The sequence below is a fragment of the Pseudophryne corroboree genome, chromosome 3 (genome assembly GCF_028390025.1).
Source record: "Pseudophryne corroboree isolate aPseCor3 chromosome 3, aPseCor3.hap2, whole genome shotgun sequence".
NCBI classification, from domain to species: domain Eukaryota; kingdom Metazoa; phylum Chordata; class Amphibia; order Anura; family Myobatrachidae; genus Pseudophryne; species Pseudophryne corroboree.
This window is the reverse complement of record NC_086446.1, coordinates 86215099-86237780: the sequence shown is the minus strand read 5'-3', so window position 1 is coordinate 86237780 and position 22682 is coordinate 86215099. Positions and strand designations below refer to the sequence as shown.

The 22682-nt window shown below is 47.6% G+C and overlaps 1 protein-coding gene across 2 annotated transcripts in view; it reads left to right on the top strand.

Annotated features, from left to right (window-relative positions):
- Positions 1–22682, top strand: part of LOC135057045 (oocyte zinc finger protein XlCOF6-like) — a 117344-nt gene that overhangs the window by 45669 nt on the left and 48993 nt on the right. For both annotated transcript variants that reach the window (XM_063962915.1, XM_063962914.1), the window contains exons 2-5: positions 14354–14518; positions 14924–15115; positions 15244–15322; positions 15424–15521. In XM_063962915.1, the coding sequence (XP_063818985.1) occupies positions 14441–14518; positions 14924–15115; positions 15244–15322; positions 15424–15521 (447 nt within the window). In that variant the 5' untranslated portion in view covers positions 14354–14440. The remainder of the gene's footprint in view (positions 1–14353; positions 14519–14923; positions 15116–15243; positions 15323–15423; positions 15522–22682) is intronic.

Below are 22682 nucleotides of genomic sequence, written 5' to 3'. Positions count from 1 at the left end.
AGCCAAGGAGTTATCCGAACTTGTCAGGAACCTCCTAAAACCAGGGAAAGTGTCTGTGCATCAATGCACAAGAGTCCTGGGAAAGATGGTGGCTTCTTACGAAGCGATTCCATTCGGCAGATTCCACGCACAAACTTTTCAGTGGGATCTGCTGGACAAATGGTCCGGATCGCATCTGCAGATGCATCAGCGGATAACCTTGTCGCCACGGACAAGGGTGTCTCTTCTGTGGTGGTTGCAGAGTGCTCATCTGTTAGAGGGCAGCAGATTCGGCATACAGGACTGGGTCCTGGTGACCACGGATGCCAGTCTGAGAGGCTGGGGAGCGGTCACACAGGGAAGAAACTTCCAGGGAGTATGGTCAAACCTGGAGATGTCTCTTCACATAAATATACTGGAGCTAAGAGCGATTTACAATGCTCTAAGCCTGGCAAAACCCCTGCTTCAGGGTCAGCCGGTGTTGATCCAGTCGGACAACATCACGGCAGTCGCCCACGTAAACAGACAGGGCGGCACAAGAAGCAGGAGAGCAATGGCAGAAGCTGCAAGGATTCTTCGCTGGGCGGAAGATCATGTGATAGCACTGTCAGCAGTGTTCATTCCGGGAGTGGACAACTGGGAAGCAGACTTCCTCAGCAGACACGATCTACACCCGGGAGAGTGGGGACTTCATCCAGAAGTCTTCCACATGATTGTGAACCGTTGGGAAAAACCAAAGGTGGACATGATGGCGTCTCGCCTCAACAAAAAACTGGACAGGTATTGCGCCAGGTCAAGAGACCCTCAGGCAATAGCTGTGGACGCTCTGGTAACGCCGTGGGTGTTCCAGTCAGTGTATGTGTTTCCTCCTCTGCCTCTCATACCAAAAGTACTGAGAATTATACGGCAAAGGGGAGTAAGAACGATACTCGTGGCTCCGGATTGGCCAAGAAGAACTTGGTACCCGGAACTTCAGGAGATGCTCACGGAAGATCCGTGGCCTCTACCTCTAAGACGGGACCTGCTTCAGCAGGGACCGTGTCTATTCCAAGACTTAACGCGGCTGCGTTTGATGGCATGGCGGTTGAACGCCGAATTCTAAGGAAAAAAGGCATTCCGGAAGAGGTCATTCCTACACTGGTAAAAGCCAGGAAGGAGGTGACTGCACAACATTATCACCGCATTTGGAGAAAATATGTTGCGTGGTGTGAGGCCAGGAAGGCCCCCACGGAGGAATTTCAATTGGGTCGATTCCTACATTTCCTGCAAACAGGATTGTCTATGGGCCTCAAGTTGGGGTCCATTAAGGTTAAAATTTCGGCCCTGTCGATTTTCTTCCAGAAAGAATTGGCTTCAGTTCCTGAAGTCCAGACTTTTGTAAAAGGAGTACTACATATACAGCCCCCGGTTGTGCCCCCAGTGGCTCCGTGGGACCTTAATGTAGTTTTGGATTTTCTCAAATCCCATTGGTTTGAGCCACTCAAATCGGCGGATTTGAAATATCTTACATGGAAAGTAACCATGCTACTGGCCCTGGCTTCAGCCAGGAGAGTGTCAGAATTGGCGGCTTTATCGTATAAAAGCCCATATCTGATTTTTCATTCGGACAGGGCAGAACTGCGGACGCGTCCTCATTTTCTGCCTAAGGTGGTGTCAGCGTTTCACCTGAACCAGCCTATTGTGGTGCCTGCGGCTACTAGCGATTTGGAGGATTCCAAGTTGCTGGACGTTGTCAGGGCATTGAAAATATATATTTCAAGGACGGCTGGAGTCAGAAAATCTGACTCGCTGTTTATACTGTATGCACCCAACAAGCTGGGTGCTCCTGCTTCTAAGCAGACGATTGCTCGTTGGATTTGTAGCACAATTCAACTTGCACATTCTGTGGCAGGCCTGCCACAGCCTAAATCTGTCAAGGCCCATTCCACAAGGAAGGTGGGCTCATCCTGGGCGGCTGCCCGAGGGGTCTCGGCATTACAACTCTGCCGAGCAGCTACGTGGTCGGGGGAGAACACGTTTGTAAAATTCTACAAATTTGATACCCTGGCTAAAGAGGACCTGGAGTTCTCTCATTCGGTGCTGCAGAGTCATCCGCACTCTCCCGCCCGTTTGGGAGCTTTGGTATAATCCCCATGGTCCTGACGGAGTCCCCAGCATCCACTAGGACGTTAGAGAAAATAAGATTTTACTTACCGATAAATCTATTTCTCGTAGTCCGTAGTGGATGCTGGGCGCCCATCCCAAGTGCGGATTGTCTGCAATACTTGTACATAGTTATTGTTACAAAGAAATCGGGTTGTTATTGTTGTGAGCCGTCTGTTCAGAGGCTCCTACGTTGTCATACTGTTAACTGGGTTCAGATCACAAGTTGTACGGTGTGATTGGTGTGGCTGGTATGAGTCTTACCCGGGATTCAAAATCCTTCCTTATTGTGTACGCTCGTCCGGGCACAGTATCCTAACTGAGGCTTGGAGGAGGGTCATAGGGGGAGGAGCCAGTGCACACCACCTGATCCTAAAGCTTTATTTTTGTGCCCTGTCTCCTGCGGAGCCGCTAATCCCCATGGTCCTGACGGAGTCCCCAGCATCCACTACGGACTACGAGAAATAGATTTATCGGTAAGTAAAATCTTATTATTAAATACTTTGTTCTTTACATAGTTGAATGTGCTGACAACAAAATCACACAAAAATTATCAATGGAAATCTGTCACAACTGAGGGCCTGAGCTGACGGGAGGCAGCCTCAGTTGTAGGGGCTGAGATGTACCGGAACCTGGGAGGTTGTATCAGACCCCTGGACATGTAAGTAACATGAATAATAACTGCCCGAAGGCGTGACCACGACAACTTGGATAAAAGTCAATGATGTTTATTATGACAACTCCGCAACACAGCAGCAGTAAAAGAAAACGTAAAAGTCAGCAAAGAATAAATACAGTTCCTGGGTACTACAGGATGGCAGGAGCCACAGGGCACTGGTAGTGTGAGATAGTTCTTATGATCTTCTAGATGGAAAGTCCTTACCAGGCCCGACTGTAGCAATGGAGATAACCCAGGATTGTGCCAGCTGGTGTTCCAGGAAAAGCTGGGTTGCTGAAGATAAAACAGCTGCTGTGGATACTGGCTGGAACCAGACTGTTGTTAGCACGGAGTGGATACTGGCTGGAACCAGTTAAATAATAAATGAACTTGGGAGCGATGAAATATGAACTGAAATGTAGAACTTGAGAGCGGAGAAATAATAATACCGGTGGAGAGTGGTAAAGTGTAGAAAGGACACCGGCCCTTTAAGGGAAGCTGTACTCTGCTGGAAGCTGAGCTGGAAGCAGGTAATGTTGTAGCTGGAAACAGATGAATCCACAATGGATTGGAGAGTCAGGCTACACCGCAGGTGGAATGCTGGTGCGGGTCTCTATGGTGGAAGTCTTGAGACAGGAGCTGGAACCTGGAAGACAATCACAGGAGAGAGACAAACAGGAACTAGGTTTGACAACCAAAGCACTGACGCCTTCCTTGCTCAGGCACAGTGTATTTATACCTGCAGCAAGGAAGGGATTGGCTAGGCAATTATGCAGATTTAACAATACTGACAACAGATTGGAGGAAATGATCAGCTGACAGAATCCAAGATGGCTGCGCCCATGCAGACACTTGGAGGGAAGTTTGGTTTGTAATCCATGTGGTAATGAAAACAATAATGGCGGCGCCGGCCACCGGAGACAGGAGGCGCCAGGCTGACACAGCGGAGGCCGCGGCTGACGTAATCGCCATTCAGACACTCTGCATGCAGAAGTTCAGGGACGGCGGCGGAGGCCGCGGGAGACGCCATGCCAGGTGTAATATGGCGTTTACTGTGACAGCGTCCCAGAGTGACAGGAGAGGATACAGGAATGTACACATCAGGATAACAGATGGAATCCGGTCCTGGATTGCTGAGCCAGCCTTAGGAGGCATCTGATGGGTAAGAAATGGCGTCCAGATACCCGGATCGTGACAAAATCAAATTTATTAACCCATGGAGGTCTGGATTTGGAGTCACCCTCAAAATTAAAGTGGAAAAACACACTACAGGCTGATCCAACTTTGATGTAATGTCCTTAAAACAAGTCTGTCACGATCCGGGTATCTGGACGCCATTACTTACCCTTCAGATGCCTCCTAAGGCGGGCTCAGCGTTCCAGGACCGGATTCCGTTGTTCCTGAGTTTCCACATACAGAGTGGTCTTTTCATCAGCCGCGGCCTCCGCTGTGCCCGCGTGGTTAAATGTGCATCTATCAGCCTGGCGTCTCCTGTCTCCGGTGGCCGGCGCCGCCATTACTGTTTCCCAGACCACATGGATTACAAACCAAACTTCCCTCCAAGTGTCTGCATGGGCGCAGCCATCTTGGATTCTGTCATCTGATCATTTCCACCAATCTGCTGTCTGTGTTGTTGATTTGCATAATTGCCTAGCCAACCCCTTCCTTGCTGCAGGTATAAGTAAGCTGTACCTGAGCAAGGAAGACGTCAGTGCTTTGGTTGTCAAACCTAGTTCCTGTTTGTCTCTCTTCTATGATTGTCTTCCAGGTTCCAGCTCCTGTCTCAAGACTTCCACCATAGAGACCCGCACCAGCATTCCACCTGCGGTGTAGCCTGACTCTCCAATCCATTGTGGATTCATCTGTTTCCAGCTACAACACTACCTGCTTCCAGCCTCAGCTTCCAGCAGAGTACAGCTTCCCTTAAAGGGCCGGTGTCCTTTCTACACTTTACCACTCTCCACCGGAATTATTATTTCTCCGCTCTCAAGTTCTACATTTCAGTTCACATTTCATCGCTCCCAAAGTTCATTTATTATTTAACTGGTTCCAGCCAGTATCCACTCCGTGCTAACAACAGTCTGGTTCCAGCCAGTATCCACAGCAGCTGTTTTACCTTCAGCAACCCAGCTCTTCCTGGAACACCAGCTGGTATAATCCTGGGTTATCTCCATTGCTACAGCCGGGCCTGGTAAGGACTTTCCATCTAGAAGATCATAAGAACTATCTCACACTACCAGTGCCCTGTGGCTCCTGCCATGCTGTAGTACTCAGGAACTGTATTTATTCTTTGCTGACTTTTACGTTTTCTTTTATTGCTGCTGTGATGCGGAGTTGTCATAATAAACATCATTGACTTTTATCTAAGTTGTCGTGGTCACGCCTTCGGGCAGTTATTATTCATGTTACTTACATGTCCAGGGGTCTGATACAACCTCCCAGGTTCCGGTACATCTCAGCCCCTACAACTGAGGCTGCCTCCCGTCAGCTCAGGCCCTCAGTTGTGACAAAGTCAAAATGAGGTCCAATAGTGTGTGTGGCCTCCACGTGCCTGTATGACCTCCCTACAACCCACACAAGTGGCTCAGGTAGTGCAGCTCATCCAGGATGGCACATCAATGCGAGCTGTGGCAAGTAGGTTTGCTGTGTCTGTCAGCGTAGTGTCCAGAGCATGGAGCCGTTACCAGGAGACAGTCCAGTACATCAGGAGACGTGGAGGAGGCTGTAGGAGGGCAACAACCCAGCAGCAGGACCGCTACCTCCACCTTTGTGCAAGGAGGAACAGGAGGAGTACTGCCAGAGCCCTGCAAAATGACCTCTAGCAAGCCACAAATGTGCATGTGTCTACTCAAACGATCAGAAACAGACTCCATGAGGGTGGTATGAGGGCCCGACGCCCACAGGTGGGGGTTGTGCTTACAGCCCAACACTGTGCAGGACGTTTGGCATTTGCCAGAGAACACCAAGATTGGCAAATTCACCACTGGCGCCCTGTGCTCTTCACAGATGAAAGCAGGTTTTCACTGAGCACATGTGACAGACGTGACAGAGTCTGGAGACGCCAAGGAGAACGTTCTGCTGCCTGCAACATCCTCCAGCATGACCGGTTTGGCAGTGGGTCAGTAATGGTGTGGGGTGGCATTTCTTTGGGGGGCCGCACAGCCCTCCATGTGCTCGCCAGAGGTAGCCTGACTGCCATTAGGTACCGAGATGAGATCCTCAGACCCCTTGTGAGGCCATATGCTGGTGCGGTTGGCCCTGGGTTCCTCCTAATGCAAGACAATGCTAGACCTCATGTGGCTGGAGTGTGTCAGCAGTTCCTGCAAGACGAAGGCATTGATGCTATAGACTGGCCCGCCCGTTCCCCAGACCTGAATCTAATTGAGCACATCTGGGACATCATGTCTCGCTCCATCCACCAATGCCACGTTGCACCACAGACTGTCCAGGAGTTGGCGGATGCTTTAGTCCAGGTCTAGGAGGAGATCCCTCAGGAGACCATCCGCCACCTCATCAGGAGCATGCCCAGGTGCTGTAGGGAGGTCATACAGGCACGCGGAGGCCACGCACACTACTGAGCCTCATTTTGACTTGTTTTAAGGACATTACATCAAAGTTGGATCAGCCTGTAGTGTGTTTTTCCACTTTAATTTTGAGGGTGACTCCAAATCCAGACCTCCATGGGTTAATAAATTTGATTTCCATTGATAATTTTTATGTGATTTTGTTGTCAGCACATTTAACTATGTAAAGAACAAAGTATTTGATAAGAATATTTCATCCATTCAGATCTAGGATGTGTTAATTTAGTGTTCCCTTTATTTTTTTGAGCAGTGTATGTATGTGTAAGTGTATATATATATATATATATATATATATTGAACAAAACATTAGGTAGTAAGAGTGACCGCTGGTGCCAAACAATTGCAGAGCTAGGCAGTTATAAAAAGTATATACGAAATTTATTACAGTGTATAGCACTAAACAAAGATGAGTATTAAAAGGTAAAAATTTATATAATAAAATGACATACACAAAAGGTAAATAAAAAACGCATAAAAATCTAGAAAACATAAAAAGAGGACATAAAATATAAAGGCGTAAAAAAAGTCAAAAATATTCAAAAATGAGAGGAGTAAAGTATCTTAACTTAGTGATTGAGGTTTAGATCAAGGCAGCATCCAACGCGTTTCGTCCTGTCTGGACTTCATCAAGGGGTGATTTGAGACTAGAGACAGATCATCTATATATACTCATCCTGAGAGGGAAGTGGTGTCTACATCACTTCCTGTAATTAATTAGTTAGAATGATCATAAGTAACCAAAATACAAATATACCACAAATCTATTATGGCTACATTAGTAGAAACATCAAATATTAAAATCATAGTCTGAAAAGTGCAATACAGCATGTATAAATCATAAATATAACACGGAGCCGCGGACTTCCTGTCCGGGCAGTGTGTGACATCATATCCGCCCCACATCCGGTGTCCTTCTTTCCAAGGTGCGCACGCGTTAGCTCGGTGTAGCAGAACGTATCCACGCTGCTAGTAAAGGTCTTTGATGCGGCGGACAAGTTCCTGTAATGTCTATATAGATATAGATGAAAACGGAGTCCTCCGGCAGCCATTTTCTGTTAGAACTAATTCCTTAGTAATCCTGTGTTTGTGGCGGCCATGTTTTCGGAGTCCAGATAAATCATCTAAGGAGGTTCCCAGAGAGCTACATTTCATTTGGATTTAATCCTTTGCCAAAATCTTTGTCCACCTCCATAACAAGTTTTAAATATGTAAAAAATAATGAAAAAATGGGGTCAGGAGTCATATTAACGCAGCTTACATATAAATAAGAAGGTACACTACATACAAATATCTTGGCTTTTCTATACTATTAGTATTGATATATAATAATATAAAGCCTTAGATAGAGATAACAAAATTACCAGTATGCATATGAAAAAAATGCATGTATACTAGGTAAACCGATTTTTAGTGCAATTTTTAGGTTAATACAAAAGTGATAGTGGTTACTGCAAGAAAGCGCTGTACAGACTGGGACTTTGTTTCCAGTGTCCAGTGGCGCTGGGTGTGTGCTGGCATACTCTCTCTCTGTCTCTCCAAAGGGCCTTAGTGGGGGGCTGTCCCCATATTTGTATATCCTAGTGTGTGTGGGGGTGTTCGTACGTGTGTGTCGGCATGTTTGAAGCGGAAGGCTCGTCTAGGGAGGAGGCGGAGCAGATGATTGTGGTGTCTCCGTCGGCACCGCCGACACCTGATTGGTTGGATATGTGGAATGTTTTAAATGCAAATGTGACTTTATTACATAAAAGACTGGACAAAGCAGAGTCCAGGGAAAAAGCAGGGAGTCAATCCATGGCTTTGACTGTGTCACAAGGCCCTTTGGGGTCTCATAAACGTCCCCTTTCCCAGATAGCAGACACTGATACCGACACGGATTCTGACTCCAGTGTCGACTATGATGATGCAAGGTTACACCCAAGGGTGGCCAAGAGTATTCATTATATGAGCATTGCAATAAAGATGTGTTGCATATCACAGAGGACCTCTCTGTACCTGACACGAGTATGCATGTTTAAGGAAAAGAAACCTGAGGTAACGTTTCCCCATCTCATGAGCTGAACGCCTTATTTGAAAAGCTTGGGAAACTGCAGACAAGAAACTGCAGATTCCCAAGAGAATTATTATGGCGTATCCTTTCCCCTCACAGTACAGGTTACCGTGGGAATCCTCGCCCACGGTGGACAAGGCTTTAACGCGCTTGTCCAAAAAGGTGGCGCTACCGTCTCCAGACACGGCAGCCCTCAAGGATCCTGCTGATCGCAGACAGCAAACTACCTTAAAATCAATTTATACACATACGGGTGCCTTGCTCAGAACGGCATTAGCGTTGGCATGGGTGGGTAGTGCAGTTGCATCATGGGCAGATCATTTGTCATCTGACATTGACACCCTAGATAAAGATAGCATTTTGTTGACCTTGGGTCACATTAAAGACGCAGCGTTATATATGAGAGAGGCTGCGAGAGACGTTGGGCTGTTGGGTTCAAGAGCCAATGCCATGGCAGTTTCTGCTAGAAGGTCCCTGTGGACCCGCCAATGGACGGGTGATGCCGATTCAAAGAGACATATGGAAACTTTACCTTACAAGGGTGAGGTTTTATTTGGGGAGGACCTGGTTTCCACAACTACCGCGGGTAAGTCTTCTTTTTTGCCTTATGTTCCCCCACAGCAAAAGAAAACACCTCAATATCAGATGCAGTCCTTTCGGTCGCATAAGTTCAGAAAGGGTCGGGGCTTTTCCTTCCTCGCCAGAGGTAAAGGCAGAGGGAAAAGAACGCCTGCTACGGCTAGTTCCCAGGAGCAAAAGTCCTCCCCGGCCTCTACAAAATCCACCGCATGACGCTGGGGATCCGCTGAGGGAGTCCGCATCGGTGCGGTGGGGGCACGTCTTCGACTATTCAGCCAGGTCTGGGTTCAGTCGGATTTGGACCCTTGGGCGATCGAAATTGTAACCCACGGCTACAAACTGGAGTTCGAAGAAGTGCCTCCTCGCCGATTTTTCAAATCGGCTTTGCCAGCTTCTCCCCCAAAGAGCGAAATAGTTTCAGCTGCCATACAAAAACTGTGTCAACAGCAAGTGATTATCAAGGTTCCCCTAATGCAACAGGGGAACGGGTATTATTCAACCCTATTTGTGGTCCCGAAGCCGGATGGCTCGGTAAGACCGATTCTGAATCTAAAATCCCTGAACCTGTATTTGAAAAGGTTCAAATTCAAGATGGAATCTCTTCGGGCAGTGATCTCCAACCTAGAAGGGGGGGATTTTATGGTATCGCTAGACATAAAGGATGCATACAGTCATGTCCCCATTTATCCCCCTCATCAGGCGTACCTGAGATTCGCTGTACAGGATTGTCATTACCAGTTTCAGACGTTGCCGTTTGGGCTTTCCACGGCCCCGAGGATTTTCACCAAGGTAATGGCGGAAATTATGGTGCTCCTACGCAAGCAAGGAGTCACAATTATCCCGTACTTGGACGATCTCCTGATAAAAGCGAGATCGAGAGATCAATTACTAAAAAGCATGTCGCTCTCCCTGAGAGTGCTACAGCAACACGGCTGGATTCTAAATCTACCAAAGTCGCAGTTGATTCCGATGACTCGGCTATCATTTCTGGGCATGATTCTGGACACAGAAAAGAAGAAGGTTTTTCTCCCAACGGAAAAAGCCCAGGAGCTCCAGAACATGGTCAGGGACCTGCTAAAGCCAAAAAGAGTGTCAGTTCATCAATGCACTCGAGTATTGGGAAAAATGGTGGCGGCCTACGAGGCCATCCCTTTTGGCAGGTTCCAAGCGAGGACGTTTCAGTGGGACAAGTGGTCGGGGTCCCATCTACAAATACATCAGAAAATAAGCCTGTCCCCCAGGGCCAGGGTGTCTCTTCTATGGTGGCTTCAGAGTGCTCACCTTCTAGAGGGTCGCAGGTTCGGCATTCAAGACTGAGTTCTAGTGACCACGGACGCGAGCCTCCGAGGTTGGGGAGCAGTCACACAAGGAAGAAATTTTCAGGGACTATGGTCAAGCCAGTAGGCTTGTCTACACATCAACGTGCTGGAATTAAGGGCCATATACAACGGCCTACGACAAGCGGAGAATCTTCTTCGCGACCTACCTGTTCTGATTCAGTCAGGCAATGTCACAGCCGTGGCGCATGTAAACCGCCAAGGCGGGACAAGGAGCAGAGTGGCAATGGCAGAAGCCACCAGGATTCTTCGATGGGCGGAAAATCACGTAATCGCTCTGTCAGCAGTCTTCATTCCGGGAGAGGACAACTGGGAAGCAGACTTCCTCAGCAGACACGATCTCCATCCAGGAGAGTGGGGACTTCATCAAGAAGTTTTTGCAGAGATAACAAGTCGTTGGGGACTTCCTCAAATAGACATGATGGCGTCACGCCTCAACAAGAAGCTTCAGACGTATTGTTCCAGGGACCCTCAGGCGGTAGCGGTGGACGCCCTGGTGACATCATGGGTGTTTCAGTCTGTCTATGTGATCCCTCCACTTCCGCTCATCTCAAAAATATTGAGAATCATAAGACGAAAAAGAGTGCAGACAATACTCATTGTTCCAGATTGGCCTCGAAGAGCCTGGTATTCAGATCTTCAGGAAATGCTCACAGAAGATCCGTGGCCTCTTCCTCCCATGGAGGACCTGTTGCAACAGGGGCCCTGCGTATTCCAAGACTTACCGCGGTTACGTTTGACGGCATGGCGGTTGAACACCAAATCCTAGCTAGGAATGGTATTCCGGGGGCAGTCATCCCTACTCTGATCAAAGCTAGGAAGTAGGTGATGGCGAAGCATTATCACCATATCTGGAGGAAATATGTATCTTGGTGTGAAGCCAAGAATGCTCCTACGGAAGATTTCCACCTGGGCCGTTTTCTCCATTTTCTACAAACTGGAGTGGATATGGGCCTAAAGTTAGGCTCCATTAAGGTGCAGATTTCGGCCCTATCTATATTCTTTCAGAAGGAGTTGGCTTCTCTTCCAGAAGTCCATACTTTTGTAAAGGGAGTGCTGCACATCCAACCTCCTTTTGTGCCCCCAGTGGCACCGTGGGACCTTAACGTGGTGTTACAGTTCCTTAAATCTCACTGGTTTGAACCTCTTCAAAGGGTTGAATTAAAATTTCTCACTTGGAAAGTGGTCATGTTGCTGGCCTTAGCATCTGCGAGGCGGGTGCCCGAATTGACGGCTTTGTCTCACAAGAGCCCCTATCTGATTTTCCATGTGGATCGAGCAGAGTTGAGAACTCGTCCTCAATTTCTACCTAAAGTGGTTTCGTCGTTTCATATGAACCAACCTATTGTGGTGCCGGTGGCTACAGGGGACTTGGAGGATTCCAAGTCCCTTGATGTAGTCAGGGCCTTAAAAATTTATGTAGCCAGGACGGCTCGAGTTCGAAAAACAGAGGCACTGTTTGTCCTGTATGCGGCCAACAAGGTTGGCGCTCCTGCTTCTAAGCAGACTATTGCCTGCTGGATCTGTAACACGATTCAGCAGGCTCATTCTACGGTTGGATTGCCGTTACCTAATTCTGTAAAAGCCCATTCCACTAGGAAGGTGGGTTCTTCTTGGGCGGCTGCCCGAGGCGTCTCTGCTTTACAGCTTTGCCGAGCAGCTACTTGGTCGGGTTCAAACACTTTTACAAAATTCTACAAGTTTGATACCCTGGCTGATGAGGACTTCATGTTTGCTCAATCGGTGCTGCAGAGTCATCCGCACACTCCCGCCCGGTCTGGAGCTTTGGTATAATCCCCATGGTCCTTACGGAGTCCCCAGCATCCTCTAGGACGTAAGAGAATATAAGATTTTAAACCTACCGGTAAATCTTTTTCTCCTAGTACGTAGAGGATGCTGGGCGCCCGTCCCAGTGCGGACTATTTCTGCAAGGCTTGTATATAGTTGTTGCTTACATAAGGGTTATGTTACAGTTGAGGCAGAAAATCTCTGGCTGGTGCTGTTTTGTTCATGCTGTTAACTGGTTTAGTTTATACCATGTTGTACGGTGTGTATGGTGTAGGCTGGTATGTATCTCGCCCTTAGATTAACAAAAATCCTTTCCTCGTACTGTCCGTCTCCTCTGGGCACAGTTCTTTAACGGAGGTCCGTAGGAGGAGCCAGTTCACACCCATCTAAAGTCTTAGAGTGCCCATGTCTCCTGCGGAGCCCGTCTATACCCCATGGTCCTTATGGAGTCCCCTGCATCCTCTACGGACTAGGAGAAAAAGATTTACCGGTAGGTTTAAAATCTTATTTTTTTCATATGCATACTGGTAATTTCGTTATCTCTATCTAAGGCTTTATATTATTATATATCAATACTAATAGTATAGAAAAGCCAAGATATTTGTATGTAGTGCACCTTCTAATTTATATGTAAGCTGCGTTAATATGACTCCTGACCCCATTTTTTCATTATTTTTTACATATTTAAAACTTGTTATGGAGCTGGACAAAGATTTTGGCAAAGGATTAAATCCAAATGAAATGTAGCTCTCTGGGAACCTCCTTAGATGATTTATCTGGACTCCGAAAACATGGCCGCCGTAAACACAGATTACTGAGGAATTAGTTCTAACAGAAAATGGCTGCCGGAGGACTCCGTTTTCATCTATATCTATATAGAAATTACAGAAACTTGTCCGCCGCATCAAAGACCTTTACTAGCAGCATGGACACATTCCGCTACACGGAGCTAATGCATGCGCACCTTGGAAAGAAGGACACCGGATGTGGGGCGGATATGATGTCACACACTGCCTGGACAGGAAGTCTGCGGCTCCGTGTTATATTTATGATTTATACATGCTGTATTGCACTTTTCAGACTATGATTTTAATATTTGATGTTTCTACTAATGTAGCCATAATAGATTTGTGGTATATTTGTATTTTGGTTACTTATGATCATTCTAACTAATTAATTACAGGAAGTGATGTAGACACCACTTCCCTCTCAGGATGAGTATATATAGATGATCTGTCTCAAATCACCCCTTGATGAAGTCCAGACAGGACGAAACGCGTTGGGTGCTGCCTTGATCTAAACCTCAATCACTAAGTTAAGATACTTTACTCCTCTCTTTTTTGAATATTTTTGACTTTTTTACTCCTGTATATTTTATGTCCTATGTACTCCTTTTTATGTTTTCTAGCTTTTTATGCGTTTTTTATTTACCTTTTGTGTATGTCATTTTATTATATTAATTTTTCCTTTTTAATACTCGGCTTTGTTTAGTGCTATACATTGTAATAAATTTCGTATATATTTTTTATAACTGCCTAGCTCTGCAATTGTTTGGCACCAGCGGTCGCTCTTACTACCTAATTTTTTGTTCACACACCTCTATCTTAGACACTTATACCAGTACCTAACTCTACCTGAGGTAACAAGCTGACGCCCTGATAAATTATAGGGAGTGTCCACTAGGCAGATCTTCTAGCTATTTTATTACATGGTTCCGGTACTAGTGTTGATATTTGGGATACTGCATCTGTAGCGCTGATAGCTTCCCGGGTACACACATATAAATATATATATATATATATATATATATATATATATAAATAACCCCTCCCCCTAGTACCTAGTACATAACCCTAACCGCCCCTTCCGCAGCCTTAGTCTAACCCTCCGCCAAGAGCCTAACACTAAAAATCATGTGTTGCTCTTTTGACCCTGTTGACCTTTTAACTGTCTGTCTATGTATCGCATAGATATCATCCGGTATTTGATTGCTACAAAGATTTTCCTTGTAAGAACTTAGACTCCTGGCCACGAGTAGCGGTGGTGTAACCTTCAGCAATGTCATTGTGTGATGGTCTCTGAAGAGTCTCATACTGTATACAGTAGCTGGTTCAGAGGAACCTCTGAGAAACACTGACCAGTGCTCTGGGTCAGGGAAAAAGAGGCGGGCTTGCTGGTTTCATACCTGAACATGTGACATGTTCTCTGTGATGTTTGTTATAATTATATTTATTCCTAGACAACTGAGCTGTGAAAATCCAGAGCTTCTATAGAAGATTTCATGTGACGGTGAGACGTGTCCTGTGTAAAACACTGATGACGGAGGATGGACAAGGATAGGAATCCTAAATCTAAGAGAATATTACATATCACCCTGGAGATCATCTACCTGCTGACTGGGGAGGTGAGGAAGCCTGGGAGTGTCACAGTGACATCACTCTTATCTATATCACTAACACAGGGACCTGACTGCGGAGGTGAGGGAGTCTGGGAGTGTCACAGTGACATCACTCTTATTTCTATTACTAACACAGGGACCTGACTGGGGAGGTGAGGGAGTCTGGGAGTGTCACAGTGACATCACTTTTATCTCTATCACTAACACAGGGACCTGACTGCGGAGGTGAGGGAGTCTGGGAGTGTCACAGTGACATCACTCTTATTTCTATTACTAACAGGGACCTGACTGGGGAGGTGAGGGAGTCTGGGAGTGTCACAGTGACATCACTTTTAGCTCTATTACTAACACAGGGACCTGACTGGTATTGTAGGGTATGGGATTTTATTTTTCTTCTCTTGTATGACACAGGATTACACAGTAGTGAAGAAGACATCTGGTGAGTGTGAGACATCTAGCAGCCACCCCTGTTTATCAGGAGGACTGAGCAGGATCCAGAGCCCCATTACGGAGCCTCTGCCTCACTTACTGATACATGGGAGAAACAATGAGCAGAAGATCCTGGAACTCACCAACAAGATCATTCAGTTGCTGACTGGAGAGGTGACTGCTGGGAATGGGACATTATACAGTAACTCCGGGGGGGGGCTATGTTTGAGCGATGACTGTGTCATTGTGTGTGTCAGGTTCCTATAAGGTGTCAGGATGTCACTATCTATATCTTCATACAGGAGTGGGAGTATGCAGAGGAACACAAGGGTCTGTACAATAATGTGATGATGGAGAATCAACGGCCCCTCACATCACTGGGTAAGTGGAGACTTTCACTTATTTTCAAAGGACAGTAGTTTTAGGGGCTAGTTCCAGACATTACATATATACAATGCACTCAGTCACTGTGTCTCCTACAGATAAATCCAGTATCAGAGATTCCCCAGAGAGATGTCCCCGTGCTCTTTGTTCACAGGACAGTACAGAGGTGAGACACAGGACCTCACAGGAGAATCAGGTAGGTGGTATTCAGATCTCGCTAAATATTAAAATGCCAAAGTGACTTTCTCATACGTCCTAGAGGATGCTGGGGACACTTCAAGAACCATGGGGTATAGACGGGATCCGCAGGAGACATGGGCACTTTAAGACTTTGAATGGGTGTGAACTGGCTCCTCCCTCTATGCCCCTCCTCCAGACTCCAGTTAGATTCTGTGCCCAGGCAGACACGATGCACACTGAGGAGCTCTACTGAGTTTCTCTGAAAAGACTTTGTTAGGTTTTTTATTTTCAGGGAGGACTACTGGCAACAATCTCCCTGCATCGTGGGACTTAGGGGAGAGAAGTCAGACCTGCTTCTGATGAGTTTAAAGGCTCTGCTTCTTTGGCTACAGGACACCATTAGCTCCTGAGGGTTTGGAACACTAGGTACGCCTAGGGGTTCACTCCCAGAGCCCGCCGTCACCCCCCTTACAGAGCCAGAAGTCAAAAGACAGGTGAGTAGAAGAAGATCTGTAGACTTCAGTGACGGCTCTGCGGTACCGCACAGCGATCGCGCTGCACGCCATGCTCCCACTCACACAGTGGCACTGCAGGGTGCAGGGCGCGGGGGGGGGGGCGCCCTGGGCAGCATAATAACCTCTTTATAACCTTGCCGAAGGGGAATAGAGTGCCTGGGGCACTAAGTCCGAACCCCCGCCAGTATTATTTATTTAAAAATCAGCGAGGCTGAAGCGCGCCATTAAGGGGGCGGGGCTTAGCCCTCACAGCTCTCATCAGCGCCATTTTCTCTCACAGAAGCTGCAGAGACGCTGGTCCTTTCCTCCTACCACTGTACAAGTAACAGGGTGCAAAACGGGGGGGGGGGCACAGTATTTTGGTGCAATTATAAGTTATCATAAAAGCGCTACAGGTCTAGGGCTTAATATTAAGGTTTCAGAACCGGGATTGAGCGCTGGTTTGTGAGCTGGCAAACTCCCTCTTGTGTTTCTCTGACAGGCTTTACTGTGGGTCTGTCCCCTATTTACCCTGTGGGTGTCGGTACACGTGTGTCGGCATGTCTGAGGCTGAATACTCTTCCCAGGAGGAGACTGTGTTAGGGGCAGAAACGGCTGTGGTAGTGACCCTGTCGGCACCGCCGACCCCTGATTGGGTAATTGTGTTGAATGCCTTAAATGCTAATGTGGCTCTTATTAATAGGAGACTGGATAAATCTGACTCTCAGAACCAGGCATGGAAGAAGTCTGTGGAGGATGCGTTATCACAGGTCCAAACACCCTCGGGGTCACATAAACGTTCGTTCGCTCAGTTGGCGGACACAGATACTGACACGGACACTGACTCCAGTGTCGACTATAATGAGACCAGATTAGACCCAAAATTGGCTAAGAACATTCAATACATGATTGTGGCAATAAAAGAAGTGTTACATATCACTGAGGACCCTGCTGTTCCAGATACTAGGGTCTGTATGTATAAGGGAAAGAAACCTGAGGTAACGTTTCCGCTCTCTCATGAACTGAATACGTTCTTTGAAAAAATGTGGGAAAATCCTGATAAAAAGTTTCAGATCCCCAAAAGGATCCAGGTGACGTATCCGTTCCCCTCTGGGGATAGGGATAAATGGGAGTCATCCCCCATTGTGGACAAGGCCCTGTCAAGGTTATCAAAAAAGGTGGCGTTACCGTCTCCGGACACAACAGCCCTTAAGGAGCCTGCAGATCGTAGACAGGAAAATACGTTAAAATCCATTTACGTCACCACAGGTACTCTGCTCAGGCCAACCATTGCATCTGCATGGGTGAGTAATGCTATCAAAAAGTGGGCAGATAACCTGTCATCTGATATAGATACCCTAGATAGGGATAGTATCCTTTTAACGCTGTGTTATATCAGGGATGCCGCAGCATACCTGAAGGAAGCGACGAGAGATATTGGCATGTTGGGATCAAAAGCCAATGCTATGGCTATTTCAGCTAGGAGGGCATTGTGGATTCATCAATGGAATGCTGTTGCTGACTCAAAGAAAACTATGGAGTCTCTCCCATATAAAGGTAGCATCTTGTTTGGTGACGGTCTCGCTGATTTGGTATCTATGGCTACCGCGGGTAAGTCGTCATTTTTACCTTATGTTCCTCCACAGCAAAAGAAAACGCACCAGTTTCAGATGCAGTCCTTTCGGCCAACTAAATACAAAAAGGGCCGAAATTATTCCTTCCTTGCTAATAGAGGAAGAGGTAAAGGTAAAAGATCCCCTGCCGTGGCAGGGTCTCAGGAGCAGAAGTCCTCCCCGGCTTCTGCCAAATCCACCGCATGACGCTGGGGCTCCTCTGCGGGAGTCCGCACCGGTGGGAGCACGTCTCTAACTCTTCAGTCAGTTCTGGGTTCGTTCGGGCCTGGACCCATGGGTGTTAGAAATAGTGTCCCAAGGGTACAAATTAGAGTTTCAAGACGTTCCCCCTCAGCGATTTTTCAAATCGGCCTTACCAGCTTCTCCTCCGGACAGGGAGGTGGTATGCGACGCAATACAGAAGCTGTGTCAAAATCAAGTGTTTATCAAGGTGCCCCCGTCACAACAGGGAGAAGGCTTTTATTCGAGCCTGTTCGTGGTCCTGAAGCCGGACGGCTCGGTCAGACCAATTCTGAACCTAAAATCCCTCAATTTCTTTCTAAAAAAGTTCAAATTCAAGATGGAGTCTCTCCGAGCAGTAATCTCCAGTCTGGAAGAAGGGGATTTTATGGTGTCGGTCGGCATAAAGGATGCCTACTTACACATCCCCATATATCCTCCACATAAGGCTTACCTGAGGTTTGCTTTTCAGGATTGTCATTACCAGTTTCAGATGCTGCCGTTTGGTCTATCCACGTCTCCGAGAGTTTCCACCAAAGTAATTGCGGAAATGATGGTCCTCCTGTGCAAGCAAGGAGTCACAATTATCCCGTACTAGGACGATCTCCTGATAAAGGCAAGATCCAGGGACCGATTGCTGCAGAGCATTGCGATTTCCTTGTCAGTTCTACAACAACATGGTTGGCTCCTGAACTTGCCAAAGTCACAGTTGAGTCCAACAAAATGACTGTCGTTTTTGGGAATGATTCTGGACACAGAATTACAGAGAGTTTTCCTTCCAGAAGAGAAGGCTCTGGAAATACAGAGTCTGGTCAAACAAATTCTAAAACCAGCGAGAGTGTCAATCCAGCAATGCACTCGGTTACTGGGGAAGATGGTTGCGGCCTACGAGGCCATTCCATTTGGCAGGTTCCATGCCAGAGTGTTTCAGTGGGATCTGTTGGACAAGTGGTCCAGATCACATCTGCACATGCACCGGAAAATAATCCTGGCCTCCCAAGACCAGAATCTCGTTCCTGTGGTGGCTGCACAGCTCTCACCTCCTAGAGGAACGCAGGTTCGGGATCTAGGACTGGATCCTACTGACCACGGTAGCGAGTCTCCGAGGCTGGAGAGTGGTCCCACAAGGGGAAACTTTCCAGGGAAAATGGTCAAGCCAGGAAGTTTCTCTACACATAAACGTGTTGGAGTTAAGGGCCATTTACAACGGTCTTCTTCAAGCGGAACGTCTTCTTCGCAACTTGCCTTTCCTGATACAGTCAGACAATATAACAGCGGTAGCGCACATAAACCGCCAGGGCGGGACAAAGAGCAGAGCGGCAATGGCAGAGGCCACAAAAGTTCGCTGGGCGGAAAGACATACAAGCGCTCTGTCGGCAATATTCATTCCAGGAGTGGACAACTGGGAAGCAGACTTCCTCAGCAGACACGATCTCCATCCGGGAGAGTGGGGTGTTCATCAAGAGGTCTTCGCAGAGGTGACAAGTATTTGGGGAATTCCTCAAATAGACATGATGGCGTCTCGCCTCAACAAGAAACTTCAGAGATATTGTTCCAGGTCAAGAGACCCTCAAGCAATAGCAGTGGACGCCCTAGTGACACTGTGGGTGTTTCAGTCGGTGTACGTGTTTCCTCCACTTCCGCTCATTCCAAAGGTACTGAAGATCATAAGAAGGACAAAGGGTTCAGGCGATCCTCATTGTTCCGGACTGGCCAAGAAGGGCTTGGTATCCAGATCTTCAGCAATTAATCGTAGGAAATCCTTGGCCTCTTCCTCTACGAGAGGATCTGTTACAGCAGGGGCCGTGCGTGTATCAAGACTTACCGCGGCTACGTTTGACGGCTTGGCGGTTGAATGCCGGATCCTAGCCCGTAAGCGTATTTCCAGTGAAGTCATTCCCACACTTCTTCGGGCTAGAAAAGAAGTAACGGCGAAACATCACCGTATTTGGAGAAAATATGTGTCTTGGTGTGAGTCCAAGAGGGTTACTACGGAAGAATTTCAGCTAGGCCGGTTTCTCCATTTTCTGCAAGCAGGTGTGGATGTGGACCTAAAGTTGGGCTCAATTAAAGTACAAATTTTGGCCTTATCAATTTTCTTTCAAAAAGAATTGGCTTCCCTTCCGGAAGTACAGACTTTCGTAAAAGGCGTGCTGCACATCCAACCTCCATTTGTGCCCCCTGTGGCACCGTGGGATCTTTACGTGGTGTTGCAGTTCCTTCAATCTCATTGGTTTGAACCCTTACAGAAGATAGAGTTAAAATTTCTCACTTGGAAAGTGGTCATGCTATTGGCCTTGGCATCCGCAAGGCGGGTGTCTGAATTAGCGGACTTGTCTCACAAGAGCCCATATTTAATCTTCCATGAAGATAGAGCAGAGTTGAGGACTGGTCAACAGTTTCTTCCGAAGGTGGTTTCATCGTTCCACATGAACCAACCTATTGTGGTGCCTGTGGCTACTGCCGCTTTCGCTGAGTCAAAATTCCTCGATGTGGTTAGCGCTTGGAAGATTTATGTCGCCAGGACGGCTCAACTTAGGAAAACAGACGCTTTGTTTGTCCTGTATGCTCCCAACAAGATTGGGAATCCTGCTTCTAAGCAAACTATTGCGCGTTGGATCTGTACTACAATTCAGAATGCTCATTCTACGGTTGGTTTGCCGTTGCCAAAATCAGTGAAGGCCCACTCTACCAGAAAGGTGGGCTCATCCTGGGCGGCTGCCCGGGGGGTCTCGGCGTTACAACTTTTCCGAGCAGCTACTTGGTCAGGTGCAAACACGTTTTCGAAATTTTACAAATTTTACACCCTGGCTGAGGAGGACCTCAGGTTTGCTCAAACGGTGCTGCAGAGTCATCCGCACTCTCCCGCCCGTTCTGGAGCTTTGGTATAACCCCATGGTTCTTGAAGTGTCCCCAGCATCCTCTAGGACATATGAGAAATTAGGATTTTAATACCTACCGGTAAATCCTTTTCTCCTAGTCCGTAGAGGATGCTGGACGCCCGTCCCAGTGCGGACTCTATCTACGTAATTACTTGTTAGTTATTGGTTATGTTACACACAAGTTGTGTTTCTGTTATGGTCAGCCTGTTGCTGACGTTGTTTATGCCATTGACTGGATTTCTGTTGGATGCCATGTTGTACGGCGTGTTTGTGGTATCAGCTGGTATGTATCCCACCGTTAGTTTAAAAATAAATCCTTTTCCTCGAAATGTCCGTCTCCCTGGGCACAGTTCCTATAACTGGAGTCTGGAGGAGGGGCATAGAGGGAGGAGCCAGTTCACACCCATTCAAAGTCTTATAGTGTGCCAATGTCTCCTGCGGATCCCGTCTATACCCCATGGTTCTTGAAGTGTCCCCAGGGAGAAAAGGATTTACCGGTATTAGAGATCACTATAGAAATCAGCTGTGTAAATGTAATTTCTGCAGCGGGGTACATTGGTTTCCACAGGGAAAACATCGGGGAGTAGAGATGGATCTTGATCCAGGCACCAACAGGCTAAAGATTTAGACTGTCCCAGGATGCATTGGGGTCTCCTCTATAACCCCGCCTCCAGGCACTGTGAGCTCAGTTTCGAGTTGGTGCCTGCAGAAGCAGTCACTAACAGGGGAGGCTGCACTAGGCAGCCCTGAAAAAGCTTTTAGAAGACTTCAAGGGACGCAGGATGACATTCTGTGCTGTGTCTCCGTCACCTCCCAAGCGGCGTTGCATACTTTCGCTGGCTCTGTTCCCGGGTACTTGCGGCGGTAACGCTCCGGCTCTAGGCACACGGTCGCAGACGCTCTCCTGGTTCGCGTGGCTGCTACAGAAGGGAGGAGGTAAGAGGGTCCCCCAGGTGGGACCCGCCATTAAATTGTGTTCCGGTCGCAGTCTAAGGAGACGACTGCGACGCTGGCGTGAACACTGTAACAGAGCAGGGACCCCACTATATCCACCAGGGCATAGGAGTACAGGGACAGGTTGGATATATTAATATCCACTTTATTAAGACTCCATAGTACCAGGTGGTGAGGACCAGCATTAGGGGGAAGGTGCTTGACCTGTAGCCCCTCCCCCAGCTCCGGGCACCATCTACTGCTATTGCCTCTGCCAGGAAGGTGTCGGACTTAGGCGCTTTGTCTTGTCGTCCACCCTTTCTGATTTTTCACCGTGACCGGGCAGTTCTTAGAACTCGCCCTGGTTATCTACCTAAGGTGGTGTCATCTTTTATCTCTTCTGGTTTATCTTCCAAAGAGCGGTCTTTGGATGTAGTACGGGCGCTCCGTATTTACGTGGAGAGGACTGCCTCTATTAGGAGGTCAGATACCCTTTTTGTACTTTTTGGTTTTCACAAACGTGGCTGGCCTGCGAACAAGCAAACATTGGCCAGAGGAATCAAAATGGGGATTGCACAAGCATATGTACAGGCTGGTCTTCCAGCTCCTGCTGCTATTAAAGCCCATTCTACTCTGTCTGTAGGACCTTCTTGGGCAGCCCGCCGAGGCGCGTCCGCTAAACAATTGTGCAAGGCGGCTACGTGGTCCTCCGTGAACACGTTCATTAGGTTCTATGCCTTTGATACTTCCACCTCCCAGGATGCTTCCTTTGGATGCTGGGTTCTCATACCGGTTACGGCGCGTCCCCTCCAACGAGGAACTGCTTTTGGACATCCCCGATGTTAACCCTGTGGAAACCAATGTACCCCGCTGCAGAAAAGGAGATTTATGGTAGACTTACCATTGTTAAATCTCTTTCTGCGAGGTACATTGGTTCCACAGGGCGCCCACCCTGACGCACCTAGCTTCTATGGGTTTGTATGGCATTAGCCGCTAGTCCCTTCTCCTGTCGTGA